This window comes from Pocillopora damicornis, chromosome 5, assembly GCF_964200805.1.
Source record: "Pocillopora damicornis chromosome 5, jaPocDami1.2, whole genome shotgun sequence".
Classification (NCBI taxonomy): domain Eukaryota; kingdom Metazoa; phylum Cnidaria; class Anthozoa; order Scleractinia; family Pocilloporidae; genus Pocillopora; species Pocillopora damicornis.
In genome coordinates, this window is record NC_142674.1 from 11204877 (window position 1) to 11217572 (window position 12696).

At 39.0% G+C, this 12696-nt stretch overlaps 1 protein-coding gene and 1 pseudogene across 1 annotated transcript; one reads left to right on the top strand and one right to left on the bottom strand.

Moving 5' to 3' along the window:
* Positions 1-2734: 2734 nt before the first annotated feature.
* Positions 2735-3721, bottom strand: LOC149045212 (uncharacterized). Its single transcript, XM_089205865.1, has 2 exons — positions 3233-3721; positions 2735-3131 (listed from the first exon to the last, which is right to left on the bottom strand). Exons 1-2 carry the CDS (start codon positions 3418-3420, stop codon positions 2735-2737), a joined length of 585 nt encoding a protein of 194 aa, XP_089061991.1. The 5' UTR covers positions 3421-3721.
* A 7138-nt stretch (positions 3722-10859) lies between these two features.
* Positions 10860-12483, top strand: LOC149045213 (uncharacterized; annotated as a pseudogene).
* Positions 12484-12696: the final 213 nt, after the last annotated feature.

Consider the following 12696-nt stretch of genomic DNA (forward strand, 5'->3'; position numbering starts at 1 on the left):
CTTCCCTACCCGTTTACCATACCAAGACATAGAAAATTGTACGAATATCTCAGCGATAACCTTCCGACCCTACAACAACCTTGGGAAAAAAAAAAATTAGACATCTACGCATGCGCCGAGAGCCGACGTTTGCCGAACAAATCTCGTTTCGTCAAACGAGTCTCGTTTCGTCAAACGAGTCTCGTTTCTTCAAACGAGTCTCGTTTCGTCAAATGAGTCTCGTTGTGTCAAACGAGTCTCGTTTCGTGAAACGAGCCTCGCTTTGACTCGCTTCGATTCTCTCGAACAAACGAGTCTCGTTGAAAATCGTTTATCGAGTGACTCATAAATAGTGACGATTAAAAATCGAGTGGTTTCCCAGAAACCGTTAGTGATCCAAAAATCGAGTGGTTTCCCAGAAACCGTGAGTGATCCGGAATGATAATCGAGTACGATATCGAGCTCGGTTGCCCAGAAACAAATATTGATCCGAAAAATGCATGTAATACAGCAATTATTAAATAACTCATTTCCGAATTGTTAAGGGCGTGTAACTGGTACCGAATTTATCACATCCCAAAGAGGCTTGGTGAACATAGCAATACCGTCCGGAGAAACTTCGAACTTCTCCGCGATTACGGTAGATAAACTGAGAAAATATCTTTCCGATCGGGGAATTCAGATGAGTGATAAGAGAAGAGAGAAGGGCTGAAAGTTTTAAAGTTGTGTAAAAATGTGTAAAAAATCGAAGAGGTCGTGGAATCTTTTGAGTGGAAGTTAGAGAAAAAGCTCCACACAAACGAGGGGCAACCTCCTCATCCCTTTTTTTTTTTGGGTTCTTGGTCTCAAAAATTTTTCAAAATACCAGAGTTCACATTTGTATGACAACTTAGTTGGGAAAGATGACCACTCAGTCGAGAACCTCAGAACATTTAAGTGCCACTCTCGCAAAGAGCGGTCCTCTCGACTTCCCGTCGGAAAAAAGTTTTCTTTTATTTTTTGCCCATGAAAAGGGTTTAGGACCCATGTTTCAAAAATATTTTAGTTGTTTTCCAATTCTCTTTTTTTGCGTTGCCACAAACCAAAAATCATTTTTGGCCAGGCCACCCCTGTGAACAGCGCTCGAAAGTATCAATTTCAAAGATTTTGTCTAGCGCGCAGCGACTGCAATAATGTAGCTCACGGAATTCTATCTTGCTGCAAGTTACAAGGTGTATTCAGTTAGTTCACAAACAAAATATGGAAACTTCAGCTGAAACATTTTTCATGCCAGCGTGATCAGAGGAGACCCTGCTCTTCGACCTTAATTTGCATATCAAAAATTCATTACTTTGTACGAAAGAATTCTCAAAATGCAGGCGTTAATCGGGCCGAAAAAGCATATCAGTGCATAGTTTATACACCAATGAGGTCACGGATTGCCTCAAACTCGCGGGTGTATATCTCTAGCTTCCATCCACCAACTTCTTAAAAACAGCGCAAATCCATGTGTTTGCTCAATAGCTCTTATCGGAATTGAGCACGCGAAATCAGCGGTCTCCGGATGAGCTTACGCCAAAACGAGGCTATCGGGTCTAGCTCGCTCTAAAGTACAAGGAAGCAGAGAGGGAAATTAGTAGTAGCTTGGTATTTACATAATATTTTCTCGAGTTTTTAGTTTCTTTATCCATGGTGAAATATTGCATAGGTTTTGGGATTCAAAACCGAAGTTCCAAAGCGGAATGCAAGGACTTATCATAGCATCAAACAAGAATTTGCTGGCACAATGGCTCGTGAAACTGCGCCGAGAGAACACTCCGGTAAACAAAAACTCTTATGTCTGTAGTCAGCATTTTGAAGCTAATTGCTTCATAAAACCAATGGGAGGACAAAGAATTCGCTTGAAGCCAGATTCCTTACCGACAAAGTTTATATTTACTGTTGAAAAACCAAAGAGGAAAGAGCCCGCTGATCGAGCAACGATGAACACAAAGAAAACAAAAATAGAGAAATCGCAGCAGCATTCAGCCCCCGAACCGATAAACATTGAAAACACCGATTTTAAATCTGTTTCAGATGGTATGGAAACTGAACATCTCGAAAGTGAAGGTTTATTTCAAATTGTAGATGAAAACTGGGAACATCAACTTCAGTTAAAGAATGACGAAATCTCATGTTTACTTGAGAAATGGCAAACTAAGGAGCGCGAACTGAACAAAAAAATACAAGAGCTGGAGAATCAACTTGAAGAAGAAAGAAGTGCCAGAAAGGAGCTGGAATTATTAATCAAGAAGAAAGCCTTCAGCATCGAAACTGTAAAGGAAAATGATAAATTATTAAGATTTTACACTGGATTTGAAAACTATGAAGTGTTTTCAATGGTTCTTGACTTTCTGGGGAGGGAGACAGCTTGGACTACCAAAACACGGAAAATTTAAGAGAAATCAAGCACAAATATAAACCTGGGCCAAGTAGGGCTTTGAATATCGAAAATGAATTTTTTCTGGTACTTTGTCATTTGAAAGTGGGGTTGCTTGAAGAAGACTTATCACTCAGATTCAATCTCCAAGTTGGAGTTTCCCAAAGTGTGGTTTCCCAAATTATTAATACCTGGATCAAGTTTATTTATTTCAGATTCAAAGAACTTGATGTATTTCCTTCCAAAGAGATTGTTAAATTACACCTGCCTGAATGTTTTTTGCAAAAAGTATTCAACAACTACTCTATTAATTGATGCTACAGAGATATACATCGAAAAGCCAAACAACCCAGAGGCTCAACAAGTAACATTTTCTATATACAAAAAAAGTAACACCCTGAAAGCCTTGGTTGGTATTGTACCAAAAGGGGGGATTTCATTTGTTTCAACCCTGTATGGTGACAGTTTTTGGATATGACCATGTCGAAACAAACCGAAAGCTTTGCTACTGACATTCTTGAAATCTTTGTTGGATTCATTGTCGTTAGCTTTTCTTTCAATAAAGTAAGACACGATGTTCTGAATATTAAATGAAGGGACATCGTCCTTCGCGTCAACCAGCGAAACCCATTGTGCAGATCCAGGGAAATCACAATTGACGGTCGCCGTTTGCTCCAGTGGTTTACTTGCCGCCAAGTGTTGCCACTTCTCCGTAAAATTATTCTCCCAACCATTTTTTATATAACTGATGACCCTGCGGCAGGTAAAACAAATCGATATAGAACTTATGCTTCGATATTCCCTTCAAGCAATGGCAATAATCATAAGGGACAAAAAATATTGCAATCTGTGTACCTTTGAGATAACTCAGCCTTCGTTGCTTCAGACCGTGCACTACCATCTTTAGCCGTCCCTTTGCGGAATGACAACCATTCTTTGAGTCTTTCTTTAGTAATATGCCGTGGGCAATTACCACTTATCAACTGCACTTTCTCCTCAGCGGAAAAAAAGGCCGCTTGTGGAAGATTTGTGGAACACTCCATAAGTTTTCCTCACTTTCTCACACCAATCTGATCGATGTTGACCCGATAGCCTCGCTTTGATGTTTACTCACAAGAATACCGCTGGATTGTTTGGGTGGCGTGCTCAACTCCGATAAGAGCTATTGCGCTCGTGTCAAAGATCATTTGCATGATTCTTGGAATTGACCAAGATCTCCTTTTGACAGTTCAAACTTCGTTCGTTTATCTTCTACGTTGAGGATTTTAGGTTTTCACAGCAACTGAATGGAGATTAGATGCCGAGCTGTCCTAAAACGTTGCGTAAACGTGATCGGTCATAACGCTTGCGCGCTTGCGCGACATACAAAGTAGACAAAGGTGATCGGAAGGCGCCTTCCCGATAATATACGTTGAAATATCAGGCCATGAACTGTGCACAGCGTGGAGAAGATCAAAATTAAAGAATAAAATTGGCACTCTGGCCATAACAGACATATCGCGCGGCTTGAAAGGACACAAAAACGAGTTAAAATAGGTTGCAGTGTTTATATTTACAAAACAACACGCATACACTCTGAAATAATTCCTGCAGTTTTCTCCCGAGATTTAGTATACGGAACCCGATGAACTAACCCTCCTTTCCGCAGATTTGTTCCATCACTAATGATGTTACGCTCTTATGGACCGCAACGTTTTTGAGCGAGAAACTCGACATTTCTCTGCGACCATCAAAATCAACTGGACAAACCCAGCTTGATATATTGCGTGACGTGATTGTGCAAATCTTTCCCCTTGCCATATGGCCGTTAGTGTAACAAATTAGAATCGAAAGTTATTAAAATGGACTGAATTACATTTTAATGAGAATTTTAACTTTTAAAAAGGTTTACTTGATTCGTAGAAAGCAAAGATTGGGGTGGCTTTGGATATTTAAGCCCTGATTTCTCTCCTGGGACGACGTATCGAGTTATTTGAAGTACTACCAGCTATCCAGCGAAATCCTCGATTACAAGTTAATTTTGTTTCGTTACGGTCAGTTTGACCACGATATGGAAAAAGATATAACAGTTAGTGGTATGTTCTGAACACTTTAAGAAGCATTAGAAATGCGATGAAAGAGCTTGTTCACAGCCACAGCACAAGGGAAAATGTGAGGCAGTAAAAGAAAGTTAGACTGACTGGAGATGTTTTTTAAGTTTTCGGAATTTAAGTTGCATTCGTATCACATGAGTAATATATTTGCAATTTCTCGAGAGTGAAGGCTATTATTTAACTAAAAATTGGTTCGTAAGTGCCTATCTGGGCTATCTGAAATAGCAGACAAAACCAGAATTCTCTTGAAAAAATCAAAGGACAAATTGTGTCATGACGAATTTTTGTCTCGATTTTTGCATCCGCTTAAAACTTCAAAACTGTCAAATTTCGTCAGAGCTTGATCTGCTCATGAGACCAGCTGGCATAGTTTACCAATGGCTGTGCTTTACATTTTTGTTAATTTTTTTTTTATTTGACATAGGACCTTTCGGCCAGGATGGTTTTTCAGTACCTTTATCTCAACTTTCATTCTTTTTTCAGTTTTTTCGTAGATTTGAAATGTTGCTGGTGTTGCATAACCGTTTAAGACACGTCAACCGTTGAGTGTTTTCAGTGAGAGTCATCAGCAGAGTACTCGTTATAATTCCTTAAGTTATGTTCCTCGCCAGTTATTTCCTCTCTTTGCTCTTCTTCTAACTTGCTATTAGCTCTACGGCAGAATTTCAACTTAAAAAACACAGAAAATCGTTTGTCCATAGGAAATCGAAGAAAGACAGGTCTTCCAGGTTACGATTACTTTACCGATACAAAGCTTCTGAGCAACAAACCATATTGTGCTTAGTCATTTTTTTTCTTATTTTTTGCGTTACAACTTCTAGAAATTCTAAAGAACACTTATATTTTCGCGCCGCTAAGTGAGCACCTAGCCTCGCTCTCACGCGAGAATTCGATGCAGGCACTCAACGATTCTGAAATGGGTTATTTGGTTTTCGCATGAGATCATAAATCATCAAACCTTGTGTCTGTGTTAATAACTCAGACCTCGACGGGTTTTCGTTTTCATAATTTATTTTATCCTGCTCAAGCTCACCCAATGATTGCTTATTGAAAGACATGCAACATTGAGCCTCTGCTCGTAAGACAAAGGAAATGAAGAACCAAAAACTGAAAGTCAAGACATGGTGGTGCACAATGCAACGTTCAGTTTGACTCTCCAATTATTAATAACCATTAGCCTCCTTTTGGTGCTAAAATAGTCTTGGATATTAGTCCGCGGACATGGTTTGTTCGAGAATAAACAGATTTCTGAAAGCAAAGTTCGAAAAATGTGAGATTCTAAGAACAACGATGTCCAGGGACAAATAGATTATCATATTGTTTCGGATAGAGGCTACTGAGTTTTTTATCCGTTAAATAGTTTTGCTGCGGTCAACAGCACATAGGTGAAGCGTACTCAATCGACCTCATCTCCTGAAGAAAACTGGCAAAATGCAGTCACAACGTCGCGATCCACACCGAAGTGACCACATCGTGAGACAAACAATTATATTCCCCTTTGAAGTGTTATTTACCACTACTAATAGCCTATTCTACGACATATCTGTTTATTGTTATCAAATTACTGTTGTTACAGCGGTGCCACCTTGTAAAATTTAACCCACATTGTCTTCAGAAAGTAGAAGGCTGCTGCTTACCCTTAGCCTTGCCTCTTTTTTTTATTTTCTATTTTTTTTTTGTTTAATAATGGATGAACTTTTACGTAGGTTTAAGGGCTTACAATCATAACATTTGTTAGGAAAAGGCAAGAAGTTTAAAAAAGGGCATTTGGGAATTAAAAGAGGGTTGATAAGGAAAAAGGAAGGGACACCACACTACTTTCAAAAGAGTTTCCATGAATTTCGATCAGCTTTCTTGAATAAGGCAAAGGAAATAATGATAAAAAAAAATGAAATTGAAGAAAAACTAGTTGGATTTAATTTTCTTGTTTTTATCCTCCCTATCAAGCAGGAGGACAGCAGCTAAATTTTCTTTTGTTATGCCACAGTAAACAAGAACTAGCAGGTGAGGCATCACTCTGGAAGCCAAGAAATGGACATCAGCCGAGAAGACGCCCAAAAAAAGACCTACATTGACCAATTGATGGATGACACAGGATGCAGAATTGAACAACTAGCAATTGCAATGGAAGACAGAGAAAGGTGGAGGGAGCGTGTCATGGAATACCGAGCAAACTCGACCTGATGATGATGATGATGCCTCATTCTTTTTCATTATTCCTCTAAAAAAAACCCTTTTTCATACTTCAGTCATGTTTAATTGTCCCTGATGGCTACATGTGAAGCACTTAAAAAGACTAAAAACCACTTATACGACAGTTGGTTCATGCTGTCATTGTATCAGTACATATTGAGATGACACGTAAATAGATCACAATCTGAATTTAAAGTACTTACGGTTAACTGATTCGTCCAGGTGAAACATGAAAGAAAACGAAAACTTATTGAAATGGTCTACTAGTATTATGATTAATTTTGATAGTCGATTAAGGCAATGTCAATGGATGATTTCTAAAATTATTAATTTCAAAGTAATACATCAACGATGAAATAGCTCAATACATCACATAAATTAATACTGCCTCATTCAACAAATTTCGGTTTACTTCATTCGTTGTTAAAGTGATTGTAGCCATCACAAGAATCTTGTCCATAACATCGAAGCTCTCTATCCAAAGATGGACGGATGCAAAATTCATTGCATGTAACGTGCGTCAAAGTTTATATTTATATTTCTCTGTTCTGGAGATGTTATTGTAAATGTGGGTTTCTCGGTAAACAATTCTTTTGTCTCTCTCTCTCTCTCTCTCTCTCTCTCTCTCTCTCTCTTTTTTTTTTTTTTTTTTTTTTTCAGAAAATCATTTGTAATAATAACTTATTTTGAAATTACTTTAGGAGTGTGATAGGCTCAGCCCACAACAAATGTAAAAAGAAAAATGTACAATACTCACTGCAATCTTCGTCTGATCTATCGCTACAGTCCCAGCGGGTGTCGCAGCGTTGAGACGCATGGATACACTTTTTTTGATTTGCACAAGCAAACTGATGGTCTTTACAAGTTACTAGATGATCAAAAGAATCACACGAATCGTGACCAATTGTTTACACTAACTATATGTCTTTACACAATCACATTGACTGTGAAGGTTGCGTCTCACCTCACGCTCGCGCTGTTAGTATTGAGAATCTTGTGATATGAAAGGGCAGTTCGCAGCTTACTTTTAAAGTTTTTATTTCTATGTTTTTTTTTTGTGATTGAAACTGTGCAGTTACATTTCATTAGAGATCACGTTTGTTAACTTTTTAACTTCGACGGAGTGGCGTTCGTTGATTTTTTTCTTTTTATTCTTTTAATTTTACTAAATTCTCATAAAATAAACTTCTTATTGAGATATAGTTTTCCATGGTTTTCTTTCTTTTCTCTCGAAGGCTCCAACGAAAGTTTAGAGTGGGCTTTGCCGGATATATGTTCTTAATGACATCATACTCCTGACTTTGCGTTATTGCAAAATGTTTTTCCCTTTATGTACTGACCTACATGTATTTTCCATGACGTTTTTAAATAAAGCTATCCCCCGTGGTATACTGTAATGCTTGCGTTCTGTCAATTTGCCGCTAACAGGAGTGAGACTTTTATGTTTAATGATGCCTTAGCCAAGCAGAACATCACCGTTAGACTGTGTTTTCTTAAAAAACTTATTTCCTTGGAAATGATTAAAGTAGTAATTTAACATACAAAAAAACGGGGTAACATACTCGCAGATGTGCATGGAACGGCTACCAGTGTGAGCAATAGAACAGCCTGAGGATTCATGACAATCTCCATGGAAACAAAAAGTAATAAAGAAAGTAATTAAAAAAAAGGATTGTAGGGTGTCGAATCGTTCCATGTTTAGGTAAGGAATAAATTAAGTAATTCGCCGACTGTTGCGTTACCAAATCAATCATTCTTACCGATAACAAAAAAGAAAAACTGGTAATAAAAAACGATTGAAATTAAAGAATTATTGGGGTAATTTCAATTTTTTTAGTGAGAAGGTGATATTATTTCCTTGAGAAATCAAATTTCCAACGAACAGTTACCGAGAAAACACGTCTTCAAATCTAGATAAATGTGGCCGACAGAAAACTCCAATTTTCAGTTTGAAACTGTCCACATTAGCATATTTATTTAAAGGAAATGAATGTTGTTCCGTTTTCAAAATCCATCTTGTGATGAGCTGAACGGACCAAAAGTGTGTGGAATTGACAAGGACTCAAACAAAGCTTATAGCTTTTCAAAGAAAGATCTTTTCACTACTTTCTTTCCCTGAAAACGAATTTAAACACATTTGTGGCAGTTTCTAAGGATCATGGTAATACCATCTCCCACGAGTTCCCTTGTAATTAAAGGAACTAAAGATTACAAAGGTGTAATGTTTGATCAACACTCTTTGGAATTTTTCAAGTACCATATTTTCTTGCGTAAGAGCCCTCCCCCGAATAAGCCTCCACTCTTGGGCCAAAATGTCAAATAAGACCCCTACCCTCAAATATGTGCCCCTCCCACTCCCCTCCTCACTTTCTTAATTAGTAGGGATACAAAAAAAAAAGGCTTTTTCTATTGCCAATTTATTTATTTTTAACCCGCATTTAAAGCGGTAACAGTAAGAATAATAGTGTCTTTTACACTCCAGTTATCCCTATATCCGTGTTCTTCCAGAGTTCGTCTATTTGCATTATCTATGCGCTTGAATTTTTTTCTATTGCTCCGCTCTTAGTAAATGGTCTTAACTTCCCAGGCACAACCAGACCATTCTCGAGGATCAGTAACTTCTACGTTTATAAAGTTATTGGTATGCGTTTAGATAAAACAGTTGATGAAGAATTATAGCTCAATCAAAATGTGACCAACAGGCTTTAAACTGCTTCAATTTGTAAGTTCCAGTTACATTATCATCTGTCATCTTTTTTTAAGCAAATAAGTCTTTCCCCTTGAAAGATGTTGATATCGACATAACGTCTTCGTAGATTATGTGGCATACTTCTTGTTGTATTTCTATTTAAGACTTAGCCATATAAAGTTACAATAACGTTGAAAAAAAAAACTGAATAAGCGCCCCTCTCGATTAAGCGCCTTTCTTTAAATAAGCACTTCCCCCCCCCCTTCCCCCCCCTCCCCCGTACACAGAAAATGGGGATTCTGACGTATTTGGAAAAAACCTTGATTTTAATAATCGTTTGTCTCACGTTGTAATCGCTTGAGGTGTAGATCGCGACGTTTCGGCTGCTTCCTGCTGGTCTTCATCAGGCGATGGGGTTGACTGCTCACGCGTTACCATTTGTATCACGGCGATCGAAATGTCGCCATCTACATCTCAAGTGACTACATCGAGAGACAAACTATTAAACAGTTTATTATTACTTGCCACCACGATGAGCAATAACCTCTTTTACCGGATATTGACCTGAAGTATGGGCGCAGAGCCCGATTTCGGCAGTTATTGCAAACCTCTACATGGAGGTATTTGAAGAACAAGCAATAGAATCCACAACACAGAAACCGAAGATCTGGAAGCACTACGTTGATGAAACCATCACCATCCTAGATCGCAGTTATCTCGGCTGTCTCTTACAGCATCTCAACAGCCAACAACCTACCATCCGATTCACCATGGAAACTGAGAAAGACAACAAGATTGTCTTTCTCGAATCGTGAGTTACGAGGGAACCATACAGACGCCTGACCAACAGTGTCTACAGAAAACCAACTCACACAAATCAGTACTTAGCGCATGATTCACACCACCCTCAATAAGAAATACGCGGTATTGTTAAGTGTTTGCATGACCGGGCGAAGTGTCTCGCGAAAAAATCATCAGTCATCAAGGAACAGAGACATTTATCATCAGTTCTTGTTTCTAACGGTTTTCCCTCCTTTGTACAGAACATTACGAAAACAAGAAACTCCTCCCTAAGCCGAGGGCCTGTGACGTAGTTCAAGTCTTCAGCGTTTTGCCCTATGTAAAAGGTGTATCAGAGCCTCTTCGCCGTTGCCTAAAACAGCAAGGCATCTGCGCAGTCTTCAAGTCCGAGACGCCAATTACATTTAGTACGATCAAAGGACATTGTAAATCCAGCTAGGTAGGACAGTGTGGTTTACACGATTCCCTGTGAATGCGGCAAAACATTGGTGAAATGGGAAGACCTAAGCAAGTGAGGAGAAAAGAACACGAGAGGGATATACGTTTAGCCTGTACCCAGACCTCCGCCGTTTCTGCGCGCGCCAACAACTTGGAAATTTATTGATCGAGACTCACACTGGTACACCAGAAGAGTCAAGGAAGCTATTCACATGAGACTTCTCCCTGATAACATCAACAAGGATAATGGAATCGAAATTTGTGAAGCATGGATACTAACGATCAAGAAACACAAGGGGAGACCTGTTCGACAGCAGACCGCCAGGGAAACAACTTGGGGTCGGACCTCTCATCATCATCATCACCGTCACTGTGCTCTAAAAGAGGATCAGTATCTCCAAACTCATCCATTCTTAAGTAAAATATCTATTATTTCAAAATGAAAGTCAGTGAAAAAAACCAACCCAAATTTTGAAATAAAAAAGACGTCAAACACCCTCAAGGCTGACCGCGCAATTCACAGAGTAACATTTAACCCTAATAGGGCATCTTCAGCTGAAGTCCTTAGAGTCCCAGTTCCAAAGCATAATAACAGAGATGTCCTCGTGCCAGGACCTTTTCAACCTATCTTTGACTCAGCAGTTAGTGGTCACGCAAACAGTTATATCGTGAACAATGTTTCAAGAGCTCTTGTTGACAGATTGACTGTGAAATTCGCAGAAATAATCGCACAGAACAATGATGTTTATGATCTATGCAAGCTCTATAAGGACTCCTCCTTGACTGAGGATGAGAGGGCGAACATGTTCAGAGAAGTTATTCAGTCTCTTGATCTTTGAAAGATCAGATGCAATGCTGAAGATAAGAAGAAATCAGGAGTTGACAATGAGAATAAGCTCAATCGTTTATCAGAACAAATATTGAATTCCATCGTGAGATTCTGAAGGATCATGGATTCTTCCCAAGAGCTCTTTCTGGTGAACTTTTTTTCGAGCTCAGGCTTGCACCTGCCAGTAATGTTCTAATAGGATCTGACAAGACGCAGCTTGCCTATGAATTGAATAAAATTAGCTTGAGTATGAAGTCATTCGTAGTCAAGAACTCGCTGATGAGGCCTTGTCTAACCACAAAAATCGGAAAGAGATTCATGCGTGAGCACGTCACTCAAGACAATCTCAGCAGATAAGGGATTAGACACAATCATCAATGAGGGCATCAGTGTCTTCAGAAGATTTGGTAAGGAAAACAGCGCGATAAATGCAACAGACTTTTACGCTAGAAACAGATTCGCTCTTTTTATCGATCTCAGGAGTATGAGAGACAAGGATCTTCATGGAAGTGGATTGAAATTGGTGAATAAAAAAGAAGTTGAGCTCGGAATTAACAGGAAAGCATAGGGTTCAGGGAATGTTGAATGTCATATCTTCATCCTCTCGGATGCTCAGCTCATCATCATTAACCGTGGGCTGGAAAGCGTGACTTATTAATGAAATAACTTCTCATTTACAGAGGCGCGATTTTAACAGAAGAACAAATCAAGGCACGCCACAACATTTTTGCGAGAAGATACAACATTGATATTTGAAAATCTGCACACGAACAATCAACGCCCTCCGACACTCCGATGGCGTGACATGAGGATCATTCGAGATGATAATATTCACATCCTCTTCAGACCTCACGAGTGAGACATTGTGAATTATTATTCACCGGTGAAAAATTCGAATTTTCTTGAAATCGAGGTTGTCCCCAGAATATGCAAGAACTGTTTTTTGAATTCAAAGTTGATTTCAAGGTGGACTTGAAATCAAGATTAAATCTCATGAGTTGTCTTAAAGATCAAGGTTTTTTCAAAATCCGCCTGAATCCCTCTTTTCTAACTAACCCCCCCTCCGCCCCCCGCCCCCCCCCATTTTAGTCGAGATTTTATGTAGGCAAAACCCGCATTTACAATATCTCTACATAGGCGATCACCACCCAACCACCAAGGAAGCTATTAAATTTTTTGGGTGTGTCTAAGATATATTTTCGGACCACACCTAATAACACGAAATGGGTACTGAATCAGAAGTTTATCTTCTTCTACTCCCATATATTCGAAACCA

Bases quoted from the DNA above. Each gene is read 5' to 3' on its own strand.
- LOC149045212 (XM_089205865.1), bottom strand. From the start codon at position 3,420: ATGGAGTGTTCCACAAATCTTCCACAAGCGGCCTTTTTTTCCGCTGAG. The intron at 3,132-3,232 runs GTACACAGATTG...TACCTGCCGCAG, and splicing joins AAGGCTGAGTTATCTCAAAG to GGTCATCAGTTATATAAAAA.